We start from the raw sequence: 14,714 nt of genomic DNA, 5'->3' as shown, positions 1-14,714 counted from the left end.
TTTTAAATAATTTAATTTTTTGTTTGTCCCAATAGAGATAACCTAGTATCAGATATCTTCCATGGGTGCTTTGTGGTGACATGCACACTAAGTGCTTTCATCAGTCTAGTGTGGCTCCGAGAACAGATCCTACATGGAGGAGGGCCAGATTGGCTTGATCAAGATGTACAGCATGAGGTAGGTGGTTTAAAATCTCATGCCAGCTAATGCTACAGAAGTGGAAGGGCTTTATTTCATAGTCAACTAGAATTTTAAAATTTAGAGGATTATATTGATGTTTTGAAGCAGGTAGTGTTTTGAATATTTTGTGAAGGGATTCAGGGAAACCGGTTATCCGGACCTGAGTCTTGGAAGTGGGAACCAAAGTGCCTGCACTCTCAAGGAGGGGTTTGGGGTATTTGCTGTCTAGAGGGACATCAAAACCGTTGTATCTGTGTACCTCTGGCAAGACAGTGATAGTGTGAATGATGGTGAAAGTGTTTCTTTTTTCAGATCACCCTGCCTCAGTGGGAGATGGCCAACACGTTAAAAACAAAAATGTTTTTAGTAGGGTAACCCAAAACTGGAAACACTCACCAACCATGCATGAAAAGCTGCTTTTCCAGAAGTGTGTAGATATCACCATTCAAATAACCCTCATATACTTGTCCTGTTTCCTGACAAATCTTACTTAGCCTAACCTTCATAATGTATATGTACTGTGTTTTGAAAGTTATGGCATAACTTTATCAAGATTGTAGCCCAATAACTAAAATTTGAGTCTTTTACTCTTCTATAAATAATAATATTACCATGTATGTTGCAAATATGTTTCATAAGAAAATGAGAGGGAAAGCTTTAATGAAAATATTTTTCTTGCAGCATGAGCCCCCTGGAAACTTCGGAGTTGTTAATCAAGTAAATGGTCAGGTTCCAGTACAGCCAGCCAATGAGAATGCAGCTGCTCCAGTAGAAGGAGTCAATGATAATGCAGAGATTATTGAAGACCCGGTTCATCAAGAAGTAGTGCCTGTGATAGCGAATCCCAATATTGCAGAAGGTTAGTTGGTTTCATCTCTATTCAGGTGCAGAATCAACTTGACTGTGATGGCTATATAGGTCTATACAGACATGGTATATATTGTGATGTAATCAGGGGTGCCCAAGCTGCGGCCCGTGGGCTGCATGTGGCCCTTCTAGGAAATGGATACGGCCCTCACACAAAATTATGAATTCACTTTTATGTAGGAATTGTGTGGCACACATCACACATTTGACCATCAAAAGTGGCCCACTTCTATAGGAAGGTTGAGAACCACTGATATAAGTGGTTTAGAAATTGACAACTTGAAAAATGAGACACTAGCTCAACATTTGGGAATTTTTATTGAGGAAACGTTTTGCCAGCCAGTGGCTTCTTCAGTCCAGCACAGAGAAGAACAGTGGAAGATGAGAAGTTTGAGGTAATCAATCCCTTAACCTGGAGTCAGTCTTGATGGACTGAACACATTGAAGCCACTGGCTGGTGAAACATTTCCTTAATAAAGATTGCCAAATGTTGCCCAAGTGTCTCATTCTTCAACATAGTATATATTGCTAACAAATATATATGCGATAGAGAGATTTGCAACATTAGGTTACTTTTATATGGAATGTTTTGCATACCAGGGTCTTTATCAATTCAATACAAAGACAGAAATGAAGAACGATTTATACGAAGAGGCTGCTGGAAAATACCCTACGTGTGTGAGAGGCATTTAGAGACTTGCACGAATATTCTTGCTGTGTTCAGAGTGCTAATAATGTCCATGTTGTTTACAAACAGGAATAACTATGACCACTTGATGAACTGGAAAGATAGTTTTATTTACAAGATGGTTGTACAGGCCATGGAAAACTTCCTTATCTCCATAGTTTTGGCTAAATTAATCTAAGAATTAATCTAAGTTTGCCCGAAATGCCTAGCCTTGCTAGGTGTTCTAGTGGCCCCCTCTGTAATTAGTATTTTATTACATGTAAACCACACAATAACCAAAATCTGTAAACCCCGCATTGTAATCCTTATAGAGAATAAACTTTGATTTGATTTGATAAATTGATTTTAATCCATTCGAACAGCTGTTAAATGACAGCCATGTGTATGCTTCCAAATTCTTAAAATCAAAATTCTATATCTCAATATTAACCCGTAAACGGTCCAAGCAGATCTACATTCACATGCGTAGTGCTCCAAAAGTAGATCTACGTTTTTTTTACATATTTTCAAATATAAAAAAAAAGTAGATCTGAGTTTTTTACACATTTTCAATTGTAAAAAAAAAAAAATCTACTTTTTTTACATACTATCAAATGTTGAAAAAACGTATATATACGTTTGGGCCGTTTACGGGTTAAACATACTGTGAATAAGACCTTCGAATGATATATTTTATTATAAAGTATAATAAAAGTAGTAACAGCTAGCTTGTGCAAATGTTTTTGAAAACTATTGCACAATTTTTCAGGTAATGAGGGTGAACTTTTACACGAGGGTATACCAGCCAATAATAATCTGGATCCTGGGGCCGCTGCAGATGATGTCAACTGGAACCCAATAGAATGGGACCGAGCAGCTGAGGAGCTTACTTGGGAGCGGCTGTTGGGTCTTGATGGATCACTGGTTTTTCTGGAACATGTGTTTTGGGTTGTTTCTCTAAACACAATGTTTATTCTTGTCTTTGGTAAGAATTCAAGATATCTTGCATTTGTAGTATCTTTTGGTGTAAGCCGATGCATGAACATTTTTAATTAATGATGTTAGAAGCGAAACATTTTCTGGCCAAAAACATTCAAGCTTAAATTAGACAGCTAGAAGACTATATATTAAAATAGATTTTGATGCTGGTGAAGAGATTTTGATTCAAGAAATCAGAAACATTCCTTCTTTTAAATCTGTTACATCCCACTCTAAGGTGCTGTATGACTCCTATGGGTTTAGTACTTTGCCATGAATGCAATAATCTTTAAAAGCCAATTAGTAAAGGGTGGGAGGGTTTTGTTATTAACTATTGCTCTGAAAATCGTTCTTTATTTAACCCGTAAACGGTCCAAGCAGATCTACGTTCACGTGTAGTGCTACAAAAGTAGATCTAAGTTTTTTTACATATTTTCAAATATAACAAAAAAAAAGTAGATCAATGTTTTTTTTACACATTTTCAAATGTAGAAAAACAAAAACAAGATCTACTTTTTTTACATACTTTCAAATGTTGAAAAAACGTATATATACGTTTGGACCGTTTATGGGTTAAGATGCAATTCAGATGCTCCATTAGTCAAACCAGCCAGAAAGCTCTAATTATTATTTTTTCTTTTAGGAAGAAAATATTTGAAGGAAAATTTATTTTAATTGCAAGAGACTTGAGGCAAAAGCTGTCAACCTGAAAGATATTTAAACTATTTCAATATAGAACCTAAGTAGTAGGTTGGTAGGCAGCAACCACCCAGGGAGGTACTACCGTCCTGTGGTAGTAGGTTGGTAGGCAGCAACCACCCAGGGAGGTACTACCGTCCTGTGGTAGTAGGTTGGTAGACAGCATCCACCCAGGGAGGTATTACCGTCCTGTGGTAGTAGGTTGTTAGACAGCAACCACCCAGGGAGGTACTACCATCCTGTGGTAGTAGGTTGGTAGGCAGCAACCACCCAGGGAGGTACTACCGTCCCGTGGTAGTAGGTTGGTAGGCAGCAACCACCCAGGGAGGTACTACTGTCCTGTGGTAGTAGGTTGGTAGACAGCAACCACCCAGGGAGGTACTACCGTCCTGTGGTAGTAGGTTGGTAGGCAGCAACCACCCAGGGAGGTACTACCATCCTGTGGTAGTAGGTTGGTAGACAGCAACCACCCAGGGAGGTACTACCGTCCTGTGGTAGTAGGTTGGTAGACAGCAACCACCCAGGGAGGTACCACCATCCTGTGGTAGTAGGTTGGTAGACAGCAACCACCCAGGGAGGTACTACCATCCTGTGGTTGTAGGTTGGTAGACAGCAACCACCCAGAGAGGTACTACCGTCCTGTGGTAGTAGGTTGGTAGACAGCAACCACCCAGGGAGGTACTACCGTCCTGTGGTGGTAGGTTGATAGACAGCAACCACCCAGGGAGGTACTACCATCCTGTGGTAGTAGGTTGGTAGACAGCAACCACCCAGGGAGGTACTACTGTCCTGTGGTAGTAGGTTGGTAGACAGCATCCACCCAGGGAGGTACTACCATCCTGTGGTAGTAGGTTGGTAGGCAGCAACCACCCAGGGAGGTACTACCGTCCTGTGGTAGTAGGTTGGTAGACAGCAACCACCCAGAGAGGTACTACCATCCTGTGGTAGTAGGTTGGTAGACAGCAACCACCCAGGGAGGTACTACCATCCTGTGGTAGTAGGTTGGTAGACAGCATCCACCCAGGGAGGTACTACCGTCCTGTGGTACTAGGTTGGTAGACAGCAACCACCCAGGGAGGTACTACCATCCTGTGGTAGTAGGTTGGTAGACAGCAACCACCCAGGGAGGTACTACCATCCTGTGGTAGTAGGTTGGTAGGCAGCAACTACCCAGGGAGGTACTACCGTCCTGTGGTAGTAGGTTGGTAGACAGCATCCACCCAGGGAGGTACTACCATCCTGTGGTAGTAGGTTGGTAGACAGCATCCACCCAGGGAGGTACTACCATCCTGTGGTAGTAGGTTGGTAGACAGCATCCACCCAGGGAGGTACTGCTGTCCTGTGGTAGTAGATTGGTAGACAGCATCCACCCAGGGAGGTATTACCGTCCTGTGGTAGTAGGTTGGTAGGCAGCAACTACCCAGGGAGGTACTACCATCCTGTGGTAGTAGGTTGGTAGACAGCATCCACCCAGGGAGGTACTACCATCCTGTGGTAGTAGGTTGGTAGACAGCATCCACCCAGGGAGGTACTACCGTCCTGTGGTAGTAGGTTGGTAGACAGCATCCACCCAGGGAGGTACTACCATCCTGTGGTAGTAGGTTGGTAGACAGCAGCCACCCAGGGAGGTACTACCATCCTGTGGTAGTAGGTTGGTAGGCAGCAACCACCCAGGGAGGTACTACCGTCCTGTGGTAGTAGGTTGGTAGACAGCATCCACCCAGGGAGGTACTACTGTCTAGCCAGGTGAGTGTAAAATGAAAACCTGTAATTGTTTTACACGATGGTAGGATTGTTGGTGTCTTTTTCCTGTCTCATGACTATGAAAGATTTCAGGTATGTCTTGCTACTTCTCCTTACACTTAGGTCACACTACGCATGCATGTACAAGCATATATATACACACACCCCTCTGGGTATTCTATTTTCTTACTAGTTCTTGCTCTTGTTTTCCTCTGATCTCCATGGGGAAGTGGAATAGAATTCTTCCTCCATAAGCCATGCAAGTTGTAAGAGGTGACTAAATTGCCAGGAGCAAGGGGCTAGTAACCCCTTCTCCTGTATACATTACTAAAGTTAAAAAGAGAAACTTTTGTTTTTCTTTTTGGGCCACCCTGCTTCAGTGGAATATGGCCGGTTTGTTGGAAGAAGAGGAGGAAATACAGAAGCTTCATTCTACTGAATTGAGTCTTTTTTTCCATTTTTTTTTAACATACTGGCTGTTTTCACACTGAGATAGGGTGACACAAAAAAAAAAAAAAAGAGGAAACACATTTACTCTCATTCATTCAGTTGCTGTCTTGCCTAAAAGTGTGCTGACATTTTATTACAGTTTAGATGGTTCTCTGAGTTGCAACATCCCCTCCCCTCCTTCAGAGTGCAGGCACTATAGACTCGGTGTAATACAAGATCCTCAGAAATATATGTATTGTACATGTTATGCATATTATATAGTACAGTAGACCCTTAGAGGGAGCAAATGGCTGGTAATGATTGTGGTGGAGAGAGATGAGATTGTTTTACCATGGTTGTAATAATAATGAAAGTTCTGTCAGTAAGAGACTTGGTCCATTGTTTCTGAATCAGTTGACTTAGCGGGTTTGTCCCGCTTTTCCATAGTTCGCTGAATTGAAGGTCGACTGTATACACACGTATAATCACCACTGTACCGTATTTCCTATTAATCTAAGTCATTGTTCTCCTCAGCATTTTGTCCATATCACATTGGACATTTTACCATAGTGGGGTTCAAGCTGAAAGGCTGGGTGTCAGCGTCGCATTTCGAGGGGCTGCTGACAGCATTGTGTGGGTACTGCGTTGTTGGCTTATGTCTAGTATTGTTACATACACTGGCTGCCCTAATAAGACTAAACAGGTGAGGATGAAACAGTTTGTGGCTTTTGTAAAAATATTAACATTTTACTGAGGCAGGGTGACCCAAAAAAGAAAGAAACACTTTCACCATCATTCACACAATGGTGAAAGTGTTGAATGATGGTGAAAGTGTTTCTTTTTTGGGTTGCCCTGATTTTATTTATAATAGCATAATCTTTTTTCAAGTGTTGTATGTGATATAGTGATGGCCAATATTAAGAGTTTAGAGTAATATTTAAAGAGAGATGATCTTTGACACACAAACCAAAATTTAAAAAAAAAAAAAATTCTTTTGCAGACAGAATTTTGAATTTGTGAATGTGCCATTCACAAAACTTCTAAGACTGTAAACATCATGAAAGGGGGGTTTAACTCTGTTTTTTATTCCTACAGTAATAACTATAGTATTTGATATCCATAACAAAAATGAATATGAGTTCTCAACTCAGATACACTGAATTATAAACATGTGCACCTGGCAGGCAGTTGGTTTGAAGACCAGTTATGAACATGTCTGAAAAATAACTTTCCTTTGTACTGTGGTTTTCTATAGTGAATATTTTTTGTTTTATACACTGGCCATCTCCCAGAGGTACAATGATGCTGACATAAGTGAAAATGCATTCACTGTCACTCATTCAACTGCTGTCATTGTTTTTAGTAATTCTTAAGGTGGAACATCAGAAGCTTAATTTGATGCATTATTAGTGGACATGAAACTATTGTCATTAACAGTTGCAAAAAGTTAGTTCTGTGCCTAAATACAGTTGTGTTATATTTCACAGATCAAAGCGAGTTTTGGGTTTATGTTATGTGGTAGTGAAGGTGGCGCTCCTGAGTGTGGTAGAAATTGGAGTGTTTCCCCTTATAGGTGGCTGGTGGCTGGACATTTGCTCTCTCTCATTATTTGATGCCACCCTTAAGGTAAGCTATAATAAAGGCTCCATTTCTTTGTGCATTTGTTGATAGTTGACTTTGACTCTTGAAATCATAATGACACAATTGTAAATAAACCATGGAACGGGTGGAGTTTGAAATGTTGGCGAGTGAGTCACAAAACTCCAGGCCACTTTACTTTCCTTAACCCTTTGAGGGTTTTGGTCGTACTAGTACGTCTTACGAGTAGGGGTTTTTGACGTACTAGTACGCATAAATTCTAGCGGCCTCAAATCTAGTGGGAGAAAGCTGGTAGGCCTTCATATGAAAGAATGGGTCTATGTGGTCAGTGTGCACAGTCTAAAAAAAATCCTGCAGCACACAGTGCATAATGAGAAAAAAAAAACTCTGACCATTTTTTTGGAATAAATCAGCGACTTTGCAGTGTATTTTCGTATGGTATTTATTGTTGTATTCTAGTTTTCTTGGTCTCATTTTATAGAATGGAAGACATATTACAGAAATTGAGATGATTTTGACTGGTTTTACAATGAAAGGTGCCTTGAAATTGAGCTCAAAGTAGCAGAAATGTTCGATTTTTACCAAACTTCAAAAGTAAAAAAATCGTGCCAAGCGTGCAATAATACACGTCAACTGGTGAGTCTAATATTCTTTCACAAGTGCACCAATAATATTTATACCATTTTTTACACTAATGCAGTAGTCTGCATAACAGTAAATCTTATATTTTTTGTGAGAATAAAAATTCAAAGTGGAAAGCAAAAGAATATAAGAGGGGCCTTGAGACGTGACTAATGACTAGAGGAAATGTCATTTTAGTGCCAGGAATGTCTTTCTTGTTTATTCTGGACCCTATTCAGAAATTGGCATCTTTTGAAATTTGTGTGAAATTGGCAAAATTGCTAAATTCTGACCACTGTACTGGATAGTTGAATTTCATAAATGGGTGGTTTCTTGCACCCATTCGATAGAAAAAATGGAGTTCTAGTGAAATATTCATGTTTTTTGTCGACTAGTACAGTGAAATTGGCCGAAAATGGGGCTCAAAGTGGGCAAAATCGCCGATGCGTAAACATCGCCGAGACCGCTAACTTTGCGAGAGCATAATTCCGTAAGTTTTCTATCAAATTTCAAACTTTTGGTGTCTTTATGATCGGGAAAAGATTCTCTATATTTTCATAAGAGAAAATAATTTTTTTTTTTTTAAATTTGGCCGACCCTGAGAACGAGTTTCGGAGAGGGCCTGTTAACCCTCAAAGGGTTAAAATCTGTTTACAACTTTCCTGGCTGAAATCTTAAGCAGTCTGCATTTTTGCTTTTTCAGTCATTGTCCACTGTCCTCTGTGTTTAACCCGTAAACGGTCCAAACGTATATATATGTTTTTTCAACATTTGAAAGTATGTAAAAAAAGTAGATCTTTTTTTTTTTTTTTACATTTGAAAATGTGTAAAAAAACTTTGATCTACTTTTTTTTGTTATACAGTGGACCCCCGCTTAACGATCACCTCCCAGTGCGACCAATTATGTAGGTGTATTTATGTAAGTGCGTTTGTACGTGTATGTTTGGGGGTCTGAAATGGACTAATCTACTTCACAATATTCCTTATGGGAACAAATTCGGTCAGCACTGGCACCTGAACATACTTCTGGAGTGAAAAAATATCGTTAACCGGGGGTCCACTGTATTTGAAAATGTGTAAAAAAAACGTAGATCTACTTTTGGAGCACTACACGTGTGAACATAGATCTGCTTGGACCGTTTACGGGTTAAAACTTATAAAATCATTGAGTTTTGTTGAAGTGAACCTCTTCACACATGATCACTTAGGTATTAAACAAGTTTTTGCTCGAAAGTTAGTTGTTTTTATGTAAACCAGATGTAAACACTATGTAGAATATTGGATAACTATTTGTTAATTTTTTATATTTGGAAGGATCGAGAAGTTAGCTTCAAGGCAGCACCTGGGACGTCCATGTTTATCCACTGGTTGGTAGGAATGGTGTATGTATTCTACTTCGCTTCCTTCATCCTTCTGCTTCGGGAAGTGTTGCGACCAGGGGTCCTTTGGTTCCTCCGAAATCTTAATGATCCAGATTTTAATCCAGTACAAGAGGTCAGTTTTCTATATGTAGTATTTTGTTAACTCTATAAGCCATGCATGTTGGAAGAGGCAACTAAAATGCTGGGAGCAAGGGGCTAGTACCCCTTCTGTATAACTTTCTACATATTAAAAGAAAAACTTTCTTTTTTACATGAAGAAAAACTTTTGTTTTTCTTTTTAGGTCACCCTGCCTTGGTGGGAGATGACCGGTGCATTGTATAAAAAAAGAATTGTTTACTTGGTGCATTTGAGGGTTTTGTTAAATACGACTACAGTACTGTATATGAAAGAACACTTTCCCTTCCCTTTCCTTTTGCTTCTTGGATCTTTACCTCTGATATACCTGTGATTGGTTTTGAGAGTTTTCCTACTGCAGACTGGCCATGGGCCAAATTTATCTGGTGCATGGCTGGTCACCCATGCTGTTGCTATTGGTAGCCTGAGGGCCCACATATTCATCACTGCCTGGTTGATCTGGTAGATCAGATACATGAAACCTGTGTGTGTGTGTAAGTTTATTTAGGCACAGTTTACATGTCACCCTAAACAGCAAATATGTATCCCAAACCCCTCCTTTAGTGTGTAAGCATTGTACTTTCCACCTCCAGGACTCGAGTCCAGCTAACCTGTTTCCCTGAATACCTTCACTGAATATTACCTTGCTCACACTCCAGCTTTAGTATAATCATAATTATTAAATCTGCAGTTCTTATCAATCTCTACCAGACAGATAAGAGACCTTTATGCATGCGTGAGCTGAGCATACGCAAAGTATGGATTCGTTTGGTAAAAGAAAATAAAAAAAAATTAATTGGAAATATTTTCTACTGTATGCTGAAAAATGTTGACCAATCGAACAAGATCGGTGTATGATAGTAGCTGTCTAATAAGAGATCACTGGAAAATGGTTAAGTTACTGTAATGTTGAACATAAAGTAGGTCCTGCAATGCATATTTTAGTATTGCTGTGTAACCTGCTGTCCATTTCCAAGATCTCTATTTAGCTGCTCTGCCTGTGACAGTCTTAATGATAATTTTTATAGGGGTGGAAGAGTAAGCCAGTGGAATGCCTCTTCAGAGTACAAAAAGCTTCAGCTGCGAGTCAGTAAACACTTGTCCTGGTTCCCGACAAATCTTACCTAACCTAACCTCTGCTTGTGTTGTAGTTTTAGGGTATTCGTGTAAGGACTCCCATTATTTTCACTAAGTTTTTCTTGTTTCTTTTTTTTTTTTCTGCCACTTGTTTACTGTGTGATATATGGTGAATGTCCCAGTGCATTAATTTGAAACGTTCACCACTCATGTTACTTCTGAAGTTACTGCTGCAGAAATTTTCGAATTTAATCCAGTTTTTTTTTAAATAAACCTCATGTTATTTTGATTGATAATTCACAATTAACCCACAAATTCAGAATATAAAATAGTTGTCATTTTGTTTTGTCCTGAATCATTATTATTACTCTTGACTTGATAATGATTCATGGTAGACTGAAACATTGTTCAGTTTTCAATTCCAGCTTCTTGGTTGTGAACCGTATTGTGAATATTTGTAGCACTAATCGGTTTGGAAAATATAAAAAAAATTTGCAAGTTCACTTTGTCATGCTTGTGACTGGACACCATTAATGATGAATTAGTAATTCCATTATTTTCTTTATATTACACATAGCATAAATAATAATAATAAAATACTCACTGAATGTGCTACTTATTCAGTTTCCTGCTTCAGATGATACACCTGCCGATTGTCCGTCACACTCGTCGCTTCCTGGCTTCTATGGTCATCTTTGGCTCTACAGTACTACTAATGTTATGGTTACCCATCAAAATTATTCATGGACTGTGGCCCTCATTCCTGCCTTACCATATCACATTGTCCAGGTATGTACTCTTACATTATCCTTCTTCTGACTGGAGGTTAGATTACAATAATTTTCTAGGGTTTAAGCATTTTGTGAGGACAGAGACTTTTAATATATAAGTACATATATTGGTTTCAGATCTCTTTGTAAAAAGGCCTCTTGACATGGTAAACTTTACCGTTCAGTGTATTTTTCCAAAAAAGCATTTAAACTTTCATTATTCCACACTTACAATATTGGCACTTTGGAACCAGTTAGTGACTTACAAACATGGACTAGCTCTTCCAGAATGAAGGACTATGAATTATAAATATTTTTTTGGTTGGTTTATTTTTTTACCATATGTATTCATACTTTGTTATATTTTATGCATGTATAGGGAGCTTACATTTGTTTGGCTGATATTGTTCAACAACTACAGTGTGTCAGCAGTGTGTACACCAGCTTGTACATCCACTTTTGTTGCCCAACTAACTGTTAGACAGTATGATGACATGACCATTCTTGAAGCATTGTATAAGAAGCTAGGCTCATCTTGCCAGTCAGTCTAGGCATGATAGCAGAGCAGGATACACCAGTATTTCATAATCTAAATAGGAACCAAAGAAATGGTTTGTTAAGCAAATAAATACATTAAGGACTGTATTATTTTTAAGCTGTTAATTTAGGGATCTTTTTCAACATTAACAATTTAATATTTTTTAAATTGATGTTGGGTATTGTAACTGTATAATTATGTATATTTTTCTCGTGTTTCTAAGCATATATTATGAAAAATTTTGAAGGATAGTTGTGGCTTAGAGTTATTAATGTGTATTACTGTGTATAACTGTATATGGAGAGAAATGGTATAAAATGCATTCGTGATGGAAAAACTTACAAATGCAGCCTAATGTGACTTGTTAAAGTCCACTGTATTGTCAATACTTTGTAAATGAAGAATCACATCATGCTGCAGGTTTCTTTTCCTCTCCATGGTGTTACTTTGTTTTGAAATTGTAAAGAGCTTAGTGCATATCACTACAGGTGTTCCTTGACTTAGAATGGGGTTGTTCCTACCAACACATTGTAAGTCAAATATGAATATGAAGTGTTAAATAAGTAAATAAATAACTACTGTAACTAAATACCAGTAATAAAAACTAAATAAATGAATATAAGGACTTGCTGCCTTCATGCTGGGTAATTATCTTAAGTTTCATCTCCCAGTAGTAATTGCTTTTGCACCGTTGTACAGTCAAAATATCGTAAGTTGAGGTGCGTCTGTATGGTACCTAGAGAGTTAATAAGTTATTGTGATTTGTATCTCTTTGCAGTGACACACCAGTGAGTGAACTCTCTCTGGAGTTGTTGCTACTTCAGGTAATTCTTCCAGCCTTGCTTGAGCAGGGTCACACCCGTGTGTGGCTCAAGCTCCTGGTCAGACACTGGTGTGCTGCCGTCTCTCATATTTTGGGTCTTAGGTCATATCTTTTAGGGGATGTGGCTCTTGATGTCCAGGTAAGTTTGCCATTGTTTCTTGCATTTGTTTTCACAACTAACCTGCAGTTAGAGAAAAACTTTAGATGTAGTTTGCCTGCCATGGTCAGTAATTAATTAAGTCAATTGAGATGGTCCAGAATGTGCCAAAACATTGTTGCCCTTATAAATTGAGGGTTAGTCGGGAATTGTTCCAGCTGTGGTATTGTGGTTGTGAAGTGTTCCAGCTATGGTATTGTGGTTGTGAAGTGTTCCAGCCATGGTATTGTGGTTGTGAAGTGTTCCAGCTATGGTATTGTGGTTGTGAAGTGTTCCAGCTATGGTATTGTGGTTGTGAAGTGTTCCAGCCATGGTATTGTGGTTGTGAAGTGTTCCAGCTATGGTATTGTGGTTGTGAAGTGTTCCAGCTATGGTATTGTGGTTGTGAAGTGTTCCAGCTATGGAATTGTGGTTGTGAAGTGTTCCAGCCATGGTATTGTGGTTGTGAAGTGTTCCAGCTATGGTATTGTAGGTTGTAAATTGTTTCAGCCATAATTTTGTGACATCTTTCTTATTGTACATTATTTACTTATTAGTAATCATCGTAATTTCACATAGACATGTATATGTGACATAAAACCAAAATAAATAAAAGCATGAGCCCATTATCATTGTGCTATATCACATGGGTTCTTTGTTCCACCTGAAATCATCATGTGACATGGTAGAACAGTACTGGCTTCCATTGTTTTTAATAGTTTTTTGTCTCTTGCTAGTAAGTTAAATTTACTAAATAGGATTTGTCTAATGAGTATCATTAACAAATTTGTATTTTATTAATTTTATGTAGCTGAAATTGAAGTTTATGTAATGTATTTCAGGGTGGTGGTGTAGTTATAGGTGGTGATACAGGTGGTGGGGCTGGAGAGGTTGGGGCTGGAGCAGCCCCTCAAGTTGAGGTTGAGGAACCAGCAGAAGGTATAGTGAATCCTGTGGTTGGTGGAGGTGGTGGCGGGGGTGCTGGCGGTGGTGGTGCTGCTGATGCCCTCGCTGGAGGCCTGGGGGCAGCGCATCAAGCACTGTTGCAGCGAGATGGTCCTACTGGTAGGTTGTTTGGGATGTGATTGTATTTTCTTTATTTTTGCAATATAATATTCTAGCAGATTATATTTGTTTTACCCTTTGAGGAGATGTCTTAAGGCTTGTGAAGGGTTCTTGAGCCAAGGAATTGGGGCCACCTTCTTCCTCAAATCAAACCTGTCTTCATTCTCCAGATTCTGTATGACCCTTACAATTTTATAGCTTTCACATGAATACAGGGATGTAATTACAAACTAAATAGAACCTCTATGTATGTATGTACTTGTATGCACAGGAGGACCCTGTTTGTACAGCTCTTAGGTTCCCGACCATTTGCTGTGAGTGAAACTCGCCAGCGGGTGGAAAAGAGCATGTTTACACTATCATATATTAAGTACTCATTACAGCTAGGCATAAAAAATAAATAAAGTAAAATAAAGACACAGTACATACAATACGTATTTTAAAACATGGCACAGGTTGCCATTCCCTTACGTAACTCGTGTGAAAATGGCAGAAAAGTGGTAAAAGCACCGAACATAATGAACAATGGCTCAGTTGAAAGCCAATGAAAACATGGAATACTGAAAAAAGGTTGCCGAGTATGTGGGGCCCTCCTGTATGTTTCCAGCTCTTTATTCCGAATTTGCTGCCTGGCAACATAGCTGGGTGCATACACTCATTTCTTCCTTGTCAGAGTTCATAGTTTGATCCTAAAGCATGTTTGAATTCACTGTTGCTCAGTATCCCTTTCGTATTGGTAATTTTGTGTGTACAATATACGTTTGCTGTATATGATGCACAGTAGTTGAATATCAACAAAACGTATGCTATTTTTATACTTGAATTCTGAACAAATTGCATTATTTCTATAGCGAAATGTTTTGAACGGGATGGCAAGTTACTTTCTGTGGATGTACAGTATTATGTTCAGAATTACAGTTGAACACAGAATTGTTCAAAGAGTAGGCATGTTCATTTTAGTAATTTGATATTGATATGGTGTTTGATTTATGCTTCAATATGTAATCTTTAAAATCCTTGGAAAT

The 14,714-nt window shown here is 38.8% G+C and overlaps 1 protein-coding gene across 2 annotated transcripts in view; it reads left to right on the top strand.

The window, feature by feature from the left end:
* The window catches only part of LOC128699804 (E3 ubiquitin-protein ligase MARCHF6), a 47,226-nt gene that overhangs the window by 8,484 nt on the left and 24,028 nt on the right, over positions 1-14,714 (top strand). For both annotated transcript variants that reach the window (XM_070102409.1, XM_070102410.1), the window contains exons 4-12: positions 36-177; positions 862-1,039; positions 2,484-2,699; positions 6,098-6,266; positions 7,051-7,189; positions 9,098-9,277; positions 10,995-11,146; positions 12,444-12,627; positions 13,467-13,689. In XM_070102409.1, the coding sequence (XP_069958510.1) occupies positions 36-177; positions 862-1,039; positions 2,484-2,699; positions 6,098-6,266; positions 7,051-7,189; positions 9,098-9,277; positions 10,995-11,146; positions 12,444-12,627; positions 13,467-13,689 (1,583 nt within the window). The remainder of the gene's footprint in view (positions 1-35; positions 178-861; positions 1,040-2,483; positions 2,700-6,097; positions 6,267-7,050; positions 7,190-9,097; positions 9,278-10,994; positions 11,147-12,443; positions 12,628-13,466; positions 13,690-14,714) is intronic.

This window comes from Cherax quadricarinatus, chromosome 81 (genome assembly GCF_038502225.1).
Source record: "Cherax quadricarinatus isolate ZL_2023a chromosome 81, ASM3850222v1, whole genome shotgun sequence".
In the NCBI taxonomy this organism is placed as follows: Eukaryota; Metazoa; Arthropoda; class Malacostraca; order Decapoda; family Parastacidae; genus Cherax; species Cherax quadricarinatus.
The sequence above is the reverse complement of the archived record's forward strand: the minus strand, read 5'-3'. Positions and strand labels throughout refer to the sequence as shown.